The sequence below is a fragment of the Pholcus phalangioides genome, unplaced genomic scaffold (genome assembly GCF_987345545.1).
Source record: "Pholcus phalangioides strain wild (caught in Gottingen) unplaced genomic scaffold, Ppha-v1.0 ptg000008l_1, whole genome shotgun sequence".
In the NCBI taxonomy this organism is placed as follows: domain Eukaryota; kingdom Metazoa; phylum Arthropoda; class Arachnida; order Araneae; family Pholcidae; genus Pholcus; species Pholcus phalangioides.
In genome coordinates, this window is record NW_028301601.1 from 22,726,570 (window position 1) to 22,746,308 (window position 19,739).

The 19,739-nt window shown below is 34.5% G+C and overlaps 2 protein-coding genes across 2 annotated transcripts; one reads left to right on the top strand and one right to left on the bottom strand.

The window, feature by feature from the left end:
• Window positions 1-2,296: 2,296 nt before the first annotated feature.
• RpL37a (ribosomal protein L37a) lies at window positions 2,297-8,505 on the bottom strand. The gene is made up of 4 exons (XM_089234361.1): window positions 8,379-8,505; window positions 6,790-6,925; window positions 3,275-3,359; window positions 2,297-2,439 (listed from the first exon to the last, which is right to left on the bottom strand). Exons 1-4 carry the CDS (start codon window positions 8,379-8,381, stop codon window positions 2,355-2,357), a joined length of 309 nt encoding a protein of 102 aa, XP_089090487.1. The 5' UTR covers window positions 8,382-8,505; the 3' UTR covers window positions 2,297-2,354.
• A 152-nt stretch (window positions 8,506-8,657) lies between these two features.
• On the top strand, window positions 8,658-19,310 carry LOC149084017 (uncharacterized). Its single transcript, XM_089234364.1, has 5 exons — window positions 8,658-8,958; window positions 10,614-10,648; window positions 11,052-11,135; window positions 12,497-12,656; window positions 14,517-19,310. Exons 1-5 carry the CDS (start codon window positions 8,892-8,894, stop codon window positions 14,978-14,980), a joined length of 810 nt encoding a protein of 269 aa, XP_089090490.1. The 5' UTR covers window positions 8,658-8,891; the 3' UTR covers window positions 14,981-19,310.
• The last annotated feature ends 429 nt before the right edge of the window (window positions 19,311-19,739 follow it).

The window sequence follows — 19,739 nt, forward strand, 5'->3', positions numbered from 1 at the left end:
AAAAACTAAAATTATAAACAATATATACACGATACAGTACTATACAATGCCCATAATGTATGTATGGTTGTCTTATTCTCTCTAAGTATGGATAGCACGCGACTTTTTAAAAAAAAACACTAATACCATCTTATGTTATTTGCATCACTCGAAAAAGTGGAAAATTGGCCTATATCACCAAAATTTTTTTATTGTATAAAGTTAGAAATATTTCAAAATGAAAAAAAGCAAAAAACAAAATGGCGTACACAAAGAATTTATAATTTTACTTAGTTCAATGAAGATATACATTGAAAATAATTTGAAAAATTAAATTTAATAGTTTTATACAGTACGAGTACTCTAGCGTTTTGTTCTTATGCATAAAAAACTAGCGTGCATATCAGCGCTTGTTGGTGATAATGGCCAGGAAAATTCACGCATATATGCGCTTATGATACAAATGGGTTAAAGATATACCAGATATACCATCAGAATGTACCCCAAGAATATAAAATGTGGTAAAAATGAAAAATTTTGACTTATATAGTTCAAGGAAACTCTCTTAACAACTGAGGCATTAGACCTCCAAATGTTTGAAATTGAGCTTCTGTACCAGTCCCTTTCTATATCCTAGTTTTATAATTGTCAATAGCCATTTGAACATGGCAAATTGTTATGCTGACTCCCATGTGATTATAAAACATGCAGGATGTTCTGAACTCCGAAAGAAAACTGACCATCAGTTGAACGAGTTTCGTAAACCCACTCGTCGTATAGAATATATTGTTCAATGTTCTACTGCCTTCAATTTTCCTGTTCGCGGGCGGTGGAAGAAACAATCTCTTGCATAATTAGGTAACACATATAAAGCAATTTTAATCTCGCATCCATATTATATTAAATTTCAGTTAACCTCTTATTCGTATGGCTTCGATTTTCCAATAAGCTTAACGGATAGGTTTATGCAGGGCCGCAACTAGGGTGGAGCAGGCGGGTCTTGTGCCCCAGGCGATAGACCCGAGGGGGGGGGGGGGGGGAGAAGCGCGCAAATTCCATTCTGAAACCTCTATTTCAACATTACAAGGGGGCATCAAAAGGCACGCTTGCCCAGGGTGACCAAGCATCTAGTTGTGGCCCTGGGTTTACGGCCGTAGTCACCAAGTTTAAACTGCAATCGCAGGTGAAATGATTGAAGATCGAACTGGATTGGTTAAATTGAGGATTTTAACTAATCTATATAGGTCGCTAATTGTTTAACCTGCGATTGTAGTTTAAACTGTGTTGAATATATACGGCAGTTAGTTTTTATTTTTACCCAAGTTTTGTCAAACTTTTATAGTGTAATCCCAGCCTTATAGGCAAAAGCTTGAAACCACCTTTTCAAACAAAATTTTACATAAAACGTTTTGGAATCCGGAGATTTTCCCTACAGGAGGCTCAAACTAATTAATAACGATTAAAATTTTTTTATACAATATCTATTAATAAAAAGTTTCCTCTTCCCCTGGCCAGGGCAGTCTTAAGAGTATCATGGGCCCTACCAAACTTCTTGAAAATTTCAACCAGATCTCATTTTTGTGAGGGCCCCTCTTCGCTTGAGGGCACCGGGCCGTGCCCGGGTGGGCCCATGCCGTAAGACGGCACTGCCCCTGGCAGGTTCCGCATTGAATTATATTCTGCTCAGGGACAATGCGCGTCCATGCAGAATAGAGAAATCAAATCTTTTTACATACTGTTTATAAAACCTTTTTACGCACTGTTTGATAAAATCTTGGGTATACGAACTTTTAAAAGCAGTTTTATTTCCTTTCTGACGACATTTAATCAGAGGAAACAAAGAACCTCAAAACAAAAGCAGCTAAGGAAAAAATTTGTGTTCACAGCATGGCTGTTAATAAAATACAATTATACATTAATTTTGCAAACTAAGGTCATCCTCCTAATAAACGCTAAGTAAACAAAGTCAGACTTTTGCCAGTTGCTTAGGCATATTCACTCGACAAAAATATGTGAAATTGGGCTTTGAAATACGGGACATTGCCAACAATCACCAAAATGCCAATATTGGTTGCCAATTAAAGAAAATGAAGCGCTACTTCAAATTACAGTGAATTAAAAAAAAGCAAGACAAATATGTGCAGCAAATATTTATAGTCTTAATTACTGCAGTCTTTTTGAATAACTGTTTTTGTGCTCTATATTTAAATCTTCCAACATGCATTCCACTATTCCTTTTCCATTACACATTTAATTTTTTCATTATATTAATCCACATGGATCACTCTGTAATTAATAAATAACAGAACTAAACAAATAAGAAAAACAGTTGTCCTTTAATTTGTTTTAATTATTAACACAAAAAGCTAAGACAATCATTTAGCCATGGAAGAGGCTGCAGCTGAGGCTCCTGCACCAGGCTTCTGTGGCTTGGCCTGTCCACCTTCCCTGAAACCATGCCTGGAGAAAAGTAAAAAAAAATAAATCTACATCAGTAAGGTCACCACGAATCCACAAATATATTTAAAAATTTTCTGCACATCTTAAAATGAAAAGGTCTGATGGTACAATTTTTTTAACTGAAGTTACAAAACGGCATGTAATTTACAGATCCAAAAAATTAATCAAACACACAGCAATACCCAGATAACAAATGCCTTGGCTAACGAATACAGATTTGGCTAAAAAAAATTCTGTTAGATACAGATGCATGAACTAACATATTAAAGCAATCGTATAGGGAGCTAAATTTTCATGCCAATCAAAATTAATCCACCCAATGTGCTTGTCTTCGTACATCCTTCAGTTATTGAACTTGTATAATTCATGCTCACTTCCACATTTCAGGATTCTATTTTCAGTTTCATGTTTTAGTTATCCTAGAAATTCACCCTGACATGACCTCTTGCACAGAAAGGGATACACGCAACGAAATATGATCGGTAAATTTTCAATTTATGCATAAAATCCCAATATAATTTCTTAAAATTATTTTGCTGCACTTAGATTTACAGATATTTGGCATAATACCTAAGCATTATTCAGCAGGGGCAGAATATTCATCCCATCTTTAGTTTAAATAAGGAATAGTAGAGTTTGGTACCAGATTAGTTTCTAAATTGGAGGTTCGTTACCAAGTGTCGACTTAGTAACTATGAATATAAATATTCACATCCTATATTACACCACAATAATGTCCAGAACACTAATAGCAATACATTTCATCAAAATTAAAAACCAATATTAGAAATCAACACACAATGATTTTCTTAATGAGAAAATCTAAATAACTAACCCGAATCGCGTCCAGACTTTTCTAAGGTGCCTCAGACGGCCAGTACCAGTTGTCTTCCTCCTCTTTCCCTTGATGCTCCAGTTATCTACAAGACAGAAATGAAAACAAACAAATAAGCACCACCTTTTTCCACATCTTTAGTTAGGAATTCCAAGTACTATATTCAACTCATCAGAAAATTTCCAATATACTGTATACCCCACTGCTTAGCATTTTTTTTATCACCAGACTCCATTCACTACTATTTGCCAGGGTTAAAAAACAGGACAATAGGATTACTCAATAAAGATTGAAAACCCAACAGAGATAATGATGTTATGACAAAAGCTGTCACTCTCCCTTGTTAATGCGACAGACATGAGAAAACTGGCTGATTGAAAAGATTGATGTTTCAGAAAAAGGAAAATTCATCCCTGCCCTCAATGGGACCTCAACCCTGGTCTCTCATTTGCCGGACAAGTGCTCTACCAACTAAGCTATGAAGATACATAGAATTTCCCTTCATCGGAGCATATGTATATGCTGAATGGCTTCGTGCAATAGACAGTGGTAACTTTCTGCCAATAGCTCGCAGATGACACCAGAGCATCATCATATACCTCCATCTGGCGGCCCTGATGTCATTTGCGAGCTATTAGCAGTATGTTACTACCGTCTATTGCACGGAGCCATTCAGTATATACATATGCTCCGAGGAGGGGGAATTCTATCTTCATAGCTTAGTTGGTTAACTGTCAATAGAATGTGGTAGTTACCGTTAGAAACCCGTGCACCATTTTTTTTTCACTAATGTGCCCACAGCTCAGAGGAAACGGTGCCGATACATTTACCCCAATAACCTACTACAAGTTATAGCAAACCTCTTTGCTCTAGTTTGAAAGGTTTTAATTATTTGTTTTTTCAAGTAAACGCTTAAGGTACACATGTGTGAACCTATCTCAAATGGTTCCAGTACAGATATAGACCACAATGAAAAAATCCTTTATAAAAGGCATTTTGACATAGAAACACAAGTCAACGAACTTTTAGGTAAAGGATATACACTGGTGAAATAAATTAAGAGAATTTGCATATTTTATCAAATTTCATGAAAAGAACTGAACTGAATGTAAAACCACTGCTTCTAGACAAAAATACAAATCTTGTACGTCAAATACGTAAGCGTACATGTGTGTGTAGGCGGAGCCAGTAGAGAAAAAGGCTTTATAAGAGCGCGTAAGTTAAGACTCATTTCGTTCGCTAGCACACCTCTGCGAATTTCTTAGTGTTATTTTGCAGCAATCGGTTAATTTCAAATTGTAACAGTAAAAATGAGTAACCACCAATGTTTAGATGATGGAATGAGGTGCATGAGGTGGCGAATTGTGGGGAGGCTAGATGCAGGTCAATCTCAAGTCCAGATTTGTAGAGAGTTCAATTTAACGCCCAGCATCGTATGTAACTTATAGAAACAGTTCCAGGATACCGGATCCATCGAGAGAAGGCCTGGGCAAGGTCATCCAAGAGCCACAGCGGCCAGAGAAGATCTCCATTTGTCTATTATAGCGAGGCGTAACGAGTGCTACAACTTCTCAGCTCTCTCATGACTTATATGCAGCCACAGGAACCCGTGTATCAAGGATGACTGTTTCCAAAAGACTTCATGAGAGGGGGTTGTTTGCAAGAAGACCTGCTGTTTGCATCCCGCTCACTTCTACGGACAGGACAATCCGTTTATCATGGTGCACAGAGCATAGAGATTAGAGTATGGATCAATGGGCGACCGTTCTCTTCACTAATGAGTCCCGGTTCAGCCTAAGCACCGATTCTCATCGTACGTTCATATAGAGAGAACCAGGGACCCGCTACCTACTCTCTAATATCCGCAAAATTGACCATTATAGCGGAAGAGGTTTAATGGTCTGGGCAGGAATCATGTTGAATGGCCGCACACCTCTCCATGTCTTTGAAAGAGGCACTGTGACTGGTGTGAGGTATAGGGATGAGGTCTTGGCGCCCTATGTCCGCCTTTTCAGGGGTGCAGTTGGCCCTGAATTCATTTTAATGGACGATAACGCGAGGCCACATAGAGCTCTTCTGCTCGACGATTTTCTAGAGAGTGACAATATTCGCCGGATGGATTGGCTACCCAGATCTCCAGACCTTAACCCTATAGAGCATGTCTGGGACGCTCTGGGGAGGGCAATTGCAACCCCCCTCCGGGAACCATCCAGGGAATGAAAACAGCATTGCTGAACGAGTGGGACCAATTGCCACAGGAAATGATAAACTGCCTTATTTCAAGTATGAAATCACGCTGCGAGATCTTTGTATATCTGTAAGAGGGGACCATACCCCCAATTAACCCATTTTTTTGTTTATTCGGCAACCGCTGTGTCATACCTTCCGACTCCAACGAGTGTTACGCACGATCATGCATGTGCATTACAATTATTGAATGGTTATTTGTTTTGTATTGTATCAATGTATGTACATATCAAATTTCATTAAAATCGGTACAGTAGTTCTAGAGATAATCGACCAAGTCTGCAAATTCTCTTAATTTCTTACACAAGTGTACATATAAAGCTAGAAATTTATTCTGCACATGGCAGAATACTTGCAGTGATATTCACCCTCATTATATCCTCAAGAGACACACGACACTGGACATTTATTCAATATTTCAGGATAAAGTCATGCCACTGGCTTGCTGTATGGTTTGAAAATAAAACCAATAATTATCACATCTCTATTATACTCAGTGCAATGTGATTTTGCTTTCGTTTTGTCATGACGGTTCAGACAGGGTGCGCTCTATTCACTGATCTGCCACAACACACAAGTGCATCATGATCCTTCCTTACCGAATATAAGTAATTAAAAATGAATCAACTAACACGAAGATTCATGCTGAGGAATCTCCTGGAACTGGATTTTTCATACTTGGATCTTAACGTCAGCTTTGAATACAAGTAAAAATCAAAAAAAAAAAAAAAAAATTGGTAATCATCCAAAAAAAAAAATCAAAGATGTAAGAGGGAAAAAAATACTATAGTTACAAGTGGAATTTGAACCATTATTAGCCTTCATAGTGCATTCTATACTCTACAAACTAGACTAATAGTGGATGCTAGCCAGTGTCCTCATTTTTCATTAATTCTTGAACATCCACTTGTCAACATGCATACTCTCAGAATGGACGCCTCACTTCTTGCTCCGCTATACACCGAATAAATATTCTGCTCCATATAAATATATCTACAGTATTTTTAAATAACAGTTTTGGCTCAGGTGCAAAGAGGTTATACTACCTATGCTAACATTCACAATTTCAACATTAACCCATTAACGGTGACTGATTTTTTTTGAAAACAAAAAATGAGTGGAACCACTTCCACCATTTATTGACGAAGAAAAACTTAAAATTTAGAATGGCAATCTTTCTTACCAACCAGCGTTTATGGGGTGTGTGGGTTAATGAAACATTTCCCACACAAGGAAAAAAGCAAAGAAAAATCAACTAATTTACTCACAATGTCGGAGCCTCTTCTTAGGATAACCGCATTGGGCACACTGGGACTTCTGAATGTGGTAACTACTCCGTCCACATCTTCGACAAAGAGTGTGAGTCTTATTCCTCCTCTTACCAAATGATGATGTTCCTTTCGTCTGGAATAAAAAGAAATACAATCATATCAAATCTAACCTTAATGCATCACATTGAGAATTTCAACATTTACGCATCATTAAAAAAACCACCTTTTCAATGAGTACTGCTCACTGGATCAAGAGCTTTGCTCGCAAATACATTTTTGAGACTGGTTACATAGCTACTGTATGGAACCAGAGTATTCTATTAACGCAGACAAAAGGCCTTGAAAAATCTCTAGTAATGTCACAAGCTGTTGATGGACCAAGAGAAACCTTGGTTTTATTTAAAAAAACTATTTGCTGTATTACGGGATCTCTTCACATATTTAATTATTTAGGACTAATGCATGTCCCACAAAATATATTGATATACTATTGATACACAGGTGAGGTGGCAAGTCCACATTATTGATCAACAATATGCTAACAGTTATAATGAATAAGCTATATAGCCACAACATAAAAAATGTCTTGCACCTGCGAGCTACACAAATTTTGCCAACTCTTCTATTTCTAAACCGATTTTCGACACCATCCCCCTCTCATTCATAAATTTGCCTCAAAAGGCTATACCTCAGTTTGCACCCACCCCTACATATGCCTCTTTCAACCACTCGAATGTTTGCACCGTTTTGATCAATCACATGCTTTTGCACCTCTAAATCACTCTGGTCACTCCCTGATTTGGACCTTCTCTCTTTGGATTACTTTCAGCCACTTGACAACTCTTGTAACTCACCAACTTAGTCCTCCCACAGCGGTGTATTCATGATTTTTACATGTGGGTTTTAGAAATTTTGGTCAACCCCTAATTTTAGCGACCACTCATTTCTCACTTTCCACTCTCCCGAATTTCCCACCCGGACACCTCTAGTGTAGAGGGGAGGGCATAAAAACTAGTTGAGAATCTACATAGTGAGCGTGTAAACTGGTAGGTAGGCATGCATTTATAGTCATCCACACTAACCTTGACCCCCGCTCTGTCCCCACAGTGGATATAACTTTTATAGTCAGGTACATGGCGTCAAAAAAAAATCGGTTTGCCTGAGGGGCGGGCATAATACTCGGCCCTGGGCTACACCCCCCCCCCCAACCGCAAATATGCCTCTAGCCCTGGGTAAATGCTACTTCCCCACGCACGATAAAAACATTGGGATAATTACATGTCGTAGAAGAAATATTTCTCACCATATTTAAAAACTACTCTTAAAGGGCTGAAACTCTACAGTTCTCAATTTAATATAAGAAACCTTACATATTACGATTTAATTGTGACAAATATAAAAATTAATTAGTACAACATTCCAGACACCGGAGATGACAATAAACACATATTTTATCAATTCTCAAAGCATGGTTGACACTCTCATAAACATCAAAATAGACATAATATAATTCAAATATTTTAAAATCAGTCATTTTTTATCGAAATGTTTCGAAAATAATGAGATTAAAAAGGATTTTAAATTACCATCTTCGCCTTGGACTATTTCGATGTACACCATCAATTGTACACGTTCCTCGTAAGAGGGTAGAGTTTTTTACTTCGTTCCGCAAAGGAAAAATGAGATTATTTCAAATACCGAAATACACTAAAGAATAAATTTTGCGCAGATTGTTGTGATTTATTTTATGTGGAAAATTATTCATTTGTTGATTTCATCCACTTTCAAGAAACTGATTAGTTTTTGAAATTTTTTTCAACTAAAAAAAAATTTCTTCTTGAATCTTGTGGAGATGTTGAGGACGTCCGTATGTAATGTTTACAAACATTGAAAAACGGGAAAAATTACTTATGAAATAACGTGTACTATAATTATAGCTATTATATTCACTTAAGTCATTATATTGGTCATTATTTGTCGTTATAGTCAGTATATCTTGCTGTATTGGTCATTACAGTAATTATATATCTCAATATTGGTCATTATAGTTATCGTATTTGGCCGTATTAGTCATTAGAGTCACTATTATACTGGTTGTTATGGCTCGAAATGAAGAGAAACAGCTTGGAAGATTAAATCGCTTAATCTTACATAAACAAAGAGAAGGTAATTTGCATCCTTTATCTAAAAACTTGAATCTATTTTTTTTTTATTTAATGTGGTTTAGCACGGTTTGATGATAACTCATAGGAAGTTCCTCATAATCGTGAGGGGGAAAAATCCACAATCGTTACACGTAGGCTGGGCCTGTTCAACATAAGCTGGGGCCCTGGACAATTATGAGTTTTTGGGGGTCCTCTTGTGTGTATATAATGTCCTTTGAGACAGAGGCTTATGCGGAGAAAGGGTGGCATGTGAGACGGTGTTTAAAATGTAAGAGGCAGCCAAATTTGAGCCATAAAATTTGTGGGCCCTGGGAATGTTACCTTGTTTGCCCATGAAAAGCAGGCCCTGCACATGGGTGCATTTCAAATCCTTTTTTTTTGTTCATTAAATAAGGGAATGTTTGGATAAAAATATGATAATGCTATGGTTTCTTTTGTATGGGAAATATTTGAGTTCTCATTTACACTAATCAATGGCAGCACATTCGTTTGAATAGATAGGAGGTGAAGAGGAATCTGCTCACAATTGTTGATTTTGGTTGACAAGGTTACCATCACTGTAATCCAATGTATGATTGCAGCTCAAGTGAAACCAAATCTCCGGAACTAAGAATTAGAATTTTTCTACGTCAGAATCTGTTGTGTTTTTTTTTTTTGGCACTAGTTGGTTATCAAAACAACTATCAATTAGTGAACAAAAACCCAGTCAAGCCTCCTGCGGGAGTGTTTTGATGGTTCGAAAATAATGTGCTTCTTAAATCACAAGCATGAATAAAAATCCCAGGCCACTATCAAAAGCTCTATAAATCATGACAATTTGAAAAATCATGCCAATGGTTATTGTGAACAACCAATTGCAATAAATCTTTATTGACTCAAATCCGCATTATCTCACAACTATCTGACTGAGAATGAATCATTTTAATAGCCCTATTTTCAACCCTTCCATCCAACTGACTGAACCAAAATACAGTTGATGCGCGTTTTTATGAATTCATATGATAGTGAAAAGTAATTATATAATAAAATCGAAAGTTCATAAATGGGGAAGACGTTAAAATAAACAATATACTATTAAATACATAGTATATTGTGTTTGGGACCAGGAGATTAATTTTTAAAAACATGTGGTTTGTAAAATTGAGTGTCAACTGCATACATATGATATATTGTCATTCTCAAATAGAAACCGGTAACAAAGAGAGGCCATGTCATCACTATCATTTCACTATAATTATTAATAAATGTTATTAATAATGAGCAACACACGCCATTCTTATTTCTGCTTGAGAAGAACTACAATACAAACATATGACAGATATAGACCTAAGTACAAACATGTATGGATAAAATTCACCATGCAAAAACTTTACAGTGATTAAGAACTTTTCCGAAAGCTCACAGTGATCAAAAGTGATGGAATGTACCAGGGATGCACAACCTTCTCAATCTATGGGCCAAATGTGGGAAAATAACTACAGCTATATTTCTCTAGAACCGGGAAAATAAATAGCTGAATTTTTTCTTTTTAAATAAAAAACAAAGTTCAGTTTTAATCTAAGTTAATATTTAGGTACCTACACACCATAATACACATCATTGTTTTTTTCCCCATGTTATTGTAATTTGTATCACAACATAATTTTATTTTTCTAGAGTACAACAAGCTTCATCCAAAACGGCCAAAACTCGTGAGTTTTCCAGTCTTTCTTATGTTCTGTGTTTTTTGTAATAGGGTAATCTTTTTTTATATTGTGCATATGTGAAAGTAAAAAACACGATACTGGAAGTGGGATATATAACTGATGACTTTATCTAGATTCTATCGTTAAATTTTTGACATCAGTTGTAATTGAAAGCGCAGAATATATTATGTGCACTTGTTGTTACACGTAATAACAAAGAATGGCGTGAAAAGGGGGCTACTATAAGCCTATTTTACATTAATTTCTTTTACCCTAGTGGCCCCTAGTAATATTTCATACTCATGGCATATTTAAAATGTTCGATATGAGTGTAAAATACATAGCATAATATTTTTCAAGTAAAAATACTAAAAACCTTTATTCTCAATGAGTTTCTTTTTAATCATAGGACAGTTTGAATAATGCTGATGAGATCAAACAGTGGCTTCCAAGTATCAAGAAAGACATGAATTTCTATTTGAAAAAATCGCAGGTAGGCCTATATAAGTCACTTTTTATTGAAGCCACTGCGCTATTTCTTATGCCTTAAATCAGTTCTGTAGAAGCTGGTCACAAACTAAGTTAATTCATTTTACTTATTATTTTATTATGTTCATTTTTTATTTATGTCTGATTAATAGGGCTAGGATTTTTATGCTGTAAAAACTTCTAAAAAATGCTCTATAAAATATGCATTTATGCTCTTAAAAAAACTAAATATGCCCTATAAAACAAAAAATATGTCGTAAATTTTTTAAAATTCCTATCTTAAATAAAATTAGTTTTAGCAAAATAATATGATAATGAGAATTGTTGATGCAGTCTAAACTATTATGAACAGAAATTCTTTGTTTTACCAACTAATCTCATTGAGCTAAAATTTCCTCAAAAATTTCCTTTTTGAGAAATTTTTTCCTTACAAATTCAGAATTAATATGCTGCCATCTATAGGTACAAATACCTAGCCAAGTAGTGTATATATAGCTTTAGAAAAACAATTAAAAAAAAGTAACATAAATAATTCTTATTACTTGATAAAAACTCTCAAAATTTTCCTCAAATGCTAAACAATTTCCCTGTTTACCAATTTTTCCAATGAGTTACCATCACCGATTCAGACGATAAATCTATTTACAGCCACATATACCAGTGTCGTTGAAGGGCTAGTATTTTTATGCTCTAATAGTTCAATGTCATTGCTGATTGGTTGAAAAACCTTAATTTCAGTATTTTTTACCAATCAGCAACTGCATTCCATTTTTAGTGCATAAAAATCCTAGACTAAGAGCTCTTGTCAGAGATGGTAACTGCAAAAACCAGTCTCTGAAGCTGGATTTGAATAGCGAGGGAAAAATGTACTTTTTATCGAAAATCATGAAATATGCCTTAAAATTTTGAGAATATTCTCTACCACATAAGAATAGTGAAACATGCAAAGACATAGAAATCCGAGCCCTACTGATTAATCTTTGTGCAAATTAAGCATGTACCAAGAGCAAATTTTTAAACATGAAAATACGTGAGATTGAATCACAAAAAATTTCAGTTATCATAATTGGTATGGGAATTTTTATTAAAATTTATTGAATAATTTATATTTAAAATATCCAAATAGCAATCAAAATTACAGAACATTTGCTATATCCATCAATTCATATAAAAATTCATTAATATTAATGATCCGTGGTTGCCTGTAATCAAAATTCTAGACTGTTGCAAAAAAAAAAGAAAAAGGAAAAGAACATTTTATTTTTATTTCCATTCCTTTTGATTGTGAATAAAATTCTAGACTGGTTAGTTCATGTGTATCTCGTATTGAAAAATAAATATTTTCATACATTTCTTTCACTCAAGGTTGTTTGCTATTCTGATGAGCATGTAAATGAATCCCGTTTAATGGTGGAGAAACTCCAAAGGGAGTACAAAGCATTTGTGAGAAAAATCAGTCAGCTTGATCCCAATATGCGTGAGGTTCCGTGGGTTCATAGAGCGTACAAGTCTAGGAAAGAAAAATGTAAGTTTCAATTCTTTCTTCACAAGTTCCAATGTAAAATTGAATTGTTACACCTATAGAAATACAGTAGGTTCTCGATAATCGAACTGTGCACTAGTCCAGCCCGTCCAGTAATCTAGCATTTTTAGGCTGGTTTTCTTTGAATATAAAAGAGGAAAGCATGTCACTGCATATCTGTGTGCAGAAGTTTATACAGTATTATTTGACTGGGCTTTTCCAATTAACTTCCACTAATCCAACAATTTCGATGATCTACACCCAGTTCTGATATGTGCCAGATTAGTGAGAGTCCACTGTATTGAAGACATAGAATTGGAGAGAGAAAAAACAAACATGTAATTTTCGCACAATTTTTTATGCCCCACAATATCATCCTTCTAGTACAGCTGAGAGTTCTCAGGTGGATTTCATGGAAAGGGAAGGGGGGGGGGGGTCAATGAGCTTGATTGAAAAAACAACTCCATACTTTTTTATATGTTTTTCAGAATATTATTTCGAAAATTGATCCATGGTCTTCATTTTATTGGCACAGAAGGGGGGCGTCCATGGATCTCAAAAAATTGAGAGCCATGGATTTGATAAAACAAAATATAATCCTTTAAAGGTCATTGGAGGATCAGCAACTCAAGCTAAAGAGAATGCCAGCAATCTTCTGCATATTGAAGAATAGGACCCGGGTTTTAGAATAATCTGGTCTTAAAATAACCTAAGCACAATAATGTTGGTTAACATTTGTTATTAAGGGGTCACAGGTGCTGTACAGCAAAACTCTACTTACATTAATTACCCAGACTTATGCTAACTCTGAGCTACCCGTCTTTCTGTGAAAAATGTCCAGTCTTTTTTGGAACCAATCATCATGGGATTTTCAATTAGAAAGAAACACTTATAGATGGGATAATCAAGTAAAAATTGCCTAGTAAGTGATAACATAATATGTAACAAAGCTACATGGATTTTTGAGAAGCTGTAAGTTGAAGCTGGTGAAGCAGCTAAAAATGGAAACTTTGTCTGTGATTTTATAAATGAAATCCAATGTCATCTTCTATTTTTAAAACTTGTCACAGTTTCATACTTGAAGTAAAATGTTATTGCCAGTCAAAAAAATATATTGAAAGTCATGCCATTATTGCTTCTAAACTTAAACAATTCTTTTAATTTGCCAGAAGTTAAAACATTATGCAAGTACTACTCATGTTTTAAGGGAATAAAAACTTTTTTAAGGATGGAATTGCAGCCACAAGGAGATATTTTATGAAGTCAATGATATAAAAATTAAAAGACACGAGTATTGGTCATAGTGGTCCGGAATAATCAATACCACTTATCATGTAACTTTGGAGTATTACTGTGTCTCCAAAAGTTATCTGATAACTTCACAAGTTAATAATTTCCCAGTCGTGATTATTAAGAGCCTCACTTTTTCTACCCAAGTGATTTAGATAGAGTGTGTTGCATATGTTAAGATATTATTGATCTAGCTGTAATACACGGCGCTGCCCGGGTTTTATAGCTAGTACAAACCATTGTAAGAGCATACACATGTCTGAAATGCATTTGCTAGAGAACCTTGGTAACTAAATTAAACATTCCGAAAGTGGTTGTTGAGGCCCAGAAACCATTGTTGCCTGACCATTTTTTTGCCTATCTCGGGCATTCACCCTTTTAAAGTAGCCTATCGTTCAAGTCGAGTCCCATTCGGTATATATGCAAAATTTAGTGACGATTGATCTAAAATTGTAGATTTATATAGAGAACACACACAGAAAATCAATTATATATATAGGTGTGATTATTTTATTATTTTTTTCATATGTACACATTATTTGCATTATTATTGTTTTTACCATTTTCTTCAAGTTACTTCAGAAAACAGTGATCTCAAGCCAGAATTCACTCGCCTCTTGCTGCCAATTATGAACAATGAAACTGTGGACACTTTCTCTGAAGTTAGACCTGATCTTGAGTTGCCTCTGAATGATACAGCTCTTGATTTCGATTGGGACAAAATTCCAAAGGATGACTTCAGTGACAAAGATAAATGTGAATCATCTATTGCTACTAGTTCTGATTGTGTCCCAGTAGAAGATGAAAACCAAGTTCAAAGTTTTTCAAATGAAGATAGTCTCAGCGTAACAGAAAATTTTGAAGAACCTTATTCACAATCGGAAAAGGTGAAAGTGCCCAATGCACCATCAGTTGTTCGAAAGACTGAATGTACAGTTGATCATAACACGGAAAATACAGCAGCACTTCCTGGGAAGTTATTGCTCGGTCTAGACTATGATTCATCTTCAAATGATAGTAATGATACAATCGTGTAGTGTACAGCTTTGATTAACCATGAATAATGGTTCTGGAGTAATGGTACTGGTTACAAGATTCTTGGTTAATCAAGGCGATGCCGAAAATATGAAAAATAAAAGTTAGCTGATCACATGGGTAAATTTATTTAGACACAAAATCAAACTTTGATTTATAATTGTAAATATTAGCGTTGCGCAAAAATATTTTCAAATCATCAGTTTGACTGATTTTCTTACCATCATGTGTAGTGCTATGTTAGCAAAGGGTAAATATCACTGGTTGATAAAAGTTGGTCTGGCCACATGCCTCTGTTGATAAGGTTTGGTTAATTAAGATTCTACCGTGCTGTAACCGTATTTTTACATCATTCATATACAGGGTGTCCAGTTTTAATGTCCCTATTTTTGAGTAGCTTTTACACTCTACAAGAAGTTAGGATGAGAAAAAGTATATATATATATACATGGAAAGCAACACTCGCAAAGTTTTTGCAAAAATATCAGTGCACTTTCACATGTACTCTTTTTGTTGCCTGGATTGTATTCAGTCAAAAGCTGAGTTCCAGCCATCTCCTCTGCAGCATTGGCAGAGTGACAGTAGCAATAAAATCTGATATTCTGGTATATGAAGATCTTGCAGATCATGTATATTTCTGCTGTAAATGCAGTTTTTAACAAAACCTCACAAGAAGAAATCTAGTGGAGAAGTAATACTTAGTAATCATAACCAGGCACTGTATTGGTCTACTGCATCCAATCCATCCGTTCGGGGAAGTTGTATCCAAAAATGTTTAAGCATCCATACTCCAGTGTGGAGAGACCCTCATCTTGCTGGAAGATGGGCTGTGAATGTTGCGTTTGAGGTACTGCATAATCTTGTAGCATGTCCAAGTAAATGCTTGCTGTCACAGATATCTCACAAAAAAAAAAAAATATATAAAAATTTCCAGTGACCATATCATGTGAAAAATTCACTCCACACATTGATTTTGAGACAGATTCCTTCCAATAACAAAATTACACTGGAATTTTCTGAGCCACAAATTCAGCAATTACACTTATTAATCCTGTTAGACACAGAAAATGTTGCCTGATGCGAAAAAATGGTCCAGGAGAGGTTCACCGTCTATGAGAGCTAACATATTCACAGAACAATTTTAATTTGCTCCTTCTGTGGTGACGCTATTCTTCTCTTTGCTTGTTTGTAACAAGGGTAGCCTATGCAGTGGCACTTTAAGAAAAGTTGTCGCTAAACTCACAGTTGAGCAGCCAAATTTTTCTAATATCCCCACCATACATGTCATTACTGATTTTTAATCACTGTTTGAGGGGCATTCGATCTGGACACCCTGTACTTCATGTATATTGTAATTGAATGGATTCTTTTAAAACAGGCACCTAGAAATGTTTGTGCCTATTCACTCTGTCTACAAGTTCCAAGTTCAAGTGTAATTTATTTCGCAACTTTTGAATGAATAATATAAATTATGGTTTGTGCATGATCATTGTGCAATATGTGTTAATATGTGTTTAATGAGTTAAATTTTTTCAAATGAATAATCATACAATGACAATACATCGAATTGAGACACCTTTATTTTTGAAAAAAAAAGTTCATAATCACCATGCACATCATTGTCGTCATCATAACAATGCAACATAGAACTTTCTCAAATCAAAATCACAATGCAGCTTTTGTATACATATTTATAAACATCATTTTTCTTTCCCGTTGCTTTTTCTTAAATATTTAATTCAATATATGTCTTGTAAATATTCATTAAGATATACATACATACTTCTTATTATTTTGGCACGTGCGGCTTCAAGCACCACCACTTCCATGCTATTGTTGCCGAAATCCAAATACAAATGATTTTTTAACACATATTTTTTAATTTGAATCTCTGATGTGCTTTCATATTTTTGTAGCCTTTGTCAGAATAGAGTTTCGGAATTGATGATGTAACAAATAATGTATTTAGCTTAACCAATAATGATCCTTAGTCTTTTCAAGGTAGTCTCCTACATTCAATACAACTCGTATATAAGGAACTACTTAGCACTGCTATCTCATTAGCGATCCTTCGAAGATACCTGTAAATATCTGCGACCCATGTCCTAATATCCCGGAAGTTGAATAAATTTCATTGAAGACTGGTCATGAGAGCGTAAGAAAATATTTGAAGATATATCGATTGCATTTATTTACAAGAACAATATAGCACACAATTGTTTTTTATCTTAAGCATAGACTACTACTCATCCCGCATATGCACCTCATAAATATTCCTCTTGGGAATTTCTAATGAATTGGTGCATGCCAGAACGTGTTGTGTGTGCATGCCAGAGCCATATGTATGTGGCTCTAATGTATTTTTTTAAGTAAAGACTCTTGTAACCTGTGACTTTTGCATTGATTTGCTGAAATATTAGTACCAGGTGATTTGGTACAACTGAACTAATTTGTGGCTATGACAGCAATTCCCCCAACAAGACAATCCAAGGGCCTTTACCATTGTTCATGTACGGTTTTCATCATCGGTTTTTATTTTGGCTAAACATTTTACCTCTGTGCCACACATTTTCAACTTTTTTTTTGGTTTTCTTATGGTAAAATGCTATTCAGACACAAACAGTGTCAAAATATTAGTGAAAATCAAAAAAGACGTGACAGATTTTTATTGGTTGTTTTCCGAGATCTTCAGAAATGTTGAGAGCTGAGGGATTCCAACACGATAAAGGATCATCAGTTGATGAGCTGAATAAAAAAAATATATGTTATGGTAAATCTGGTAATTATGCGTAACTACTGTAATTACATAATCTCCGATTTATCACATTCACTGTAACACATATTTTACATCAATTTGGCACTTTTCTGACAAAGGTTCTGACTTTATCTGTTATTATTTCTTTTTTATGCAGTATTTTTATATTTCAATTTCTTTATAATCCCATAATTTTGGTAATTTTTTTTCTAACTTGTCATCAAAAAAGTTCTTTCAAACATTTCAGCAAATATTTATTTTACCTCCAATGGCAATGAATAGTTGTTTTTTGGTTTTTTTTTCTAACTTGCAAATAGTTGGTGTATTTGTGATTTGTAACAAACGTGTAAAATGTTTTCTTCTTTTTTTAATAAAAAATTTTACGAAATACATTTTCCCAAAATAATGTGGAAACACTGAACATGCTTCAACTCAAAATAACATCAATGTTTCTTTAACAATTTCTAATCTATTACCGGCTCAAACAAACGATTAAAACAACTGCTAAATACTACGCATATAAATGTTTTTTATAAAATTTTGAACATAAAATAAAAAATTGATAACGGAATAGTTTTTTATTCTAGTTTTATAATGCTTAATGCAATTTTATCGAATTATTTGCGGTTGTTTCATGTTCAGGTCTCTGTCAGTAATGAATAGTTCATGTGCGTACTAGTCTTCGATTTAATTATGGATTATCACACTTTATCATTATATCATGTTGCACCATGTAGAATTGTGGACTGAATTTATAACTGCTAAGTTCTAAGTTTCTGTTCAATCTCATGCAAGAAGTATTATCCAGACAGGGCTGCAATCAGGGTCTGTCAGACCAGACAAGGCCCAGGCTCTGTCCCTTCCAGGATATAAGCCTATGTGGGTTGCCCATGCTGCAATCAGGGTTTGGCACCCTGGTACCCCTGACTAATGGATTATACATATTTAGTTACGGCTCTGTATCCACATGAGTAAATGCCTCAGTATGTCTAATAATAATTAGCTTTTTAAATTTAAAATTAAAAACTTAAATTTTTTTACAAGCTCCATAATGAAGAATTCTGTCAATTCATGTAAAGTTTTTAGGCTCCATTTTAGTAATTTTCCTTTACGAAATTTAAGATTTCATGCTATCTTTGCTGCTGAAACACACACAACATTATAGCAATTATATGATCATCCATGAGTAAAGAATTCATAATTGTTTTCATCAGTTCGGTACAGGTATTGTTTGGGTAGATTTGGTTGGAATTCCAAGTGTACTTTATTTTTTGACAAATATCTGCAAAGATTGTATTTGAATTTTAAAAGCCAGCATATATTATGAAATAGTCATTATTTGATCATCATTGAACTATCAAAACAATAAGATGAATTCATCAACAATCACGACAATCATAGATACCTTATTATTGATGATAAATTCACAATTTTTGCATATATATTTTGTTTCAAGTATATTATTACACATCCATTATGTAAATATACCAAGAAGATAATGCCAACTTTCAGATATATAATTTTTTGTACCAACAATTTAGTTTTAGACAACAATTCTGAAATATTCTCCAAGACAAACAGCTTTTTTTTTCATTGTACCCGTGATTAGATGGAATGTCATAATAATAATCTCATTATTTCAAGTGTAATAATTATCTTTGTGAATCTTATCATGCACCTTATACAATTAAAAAATTCTCATAAATTAAATTTATCATTAGACATGCAATTATTTCATAGTACATAAATTATCATCAACATAATGATAACATGCCATTTTCCTTGAATCCATTAACGGTGATTACAAACAGATATTGCAGTTAGTTATATCAGGATATTTCAATATCATTCATATTTATTAACATACTACTCTGAAACAAAAGAACATTATTTACACCATTTATGAACGTGTTTCAAGTAAAAAGAAAGCTCATCTTTTTTTCTTCTCATATTCTTTTTACGGTTTATCTATACATTTTCAACAAGCATTAAGTAGCAAAATTTTA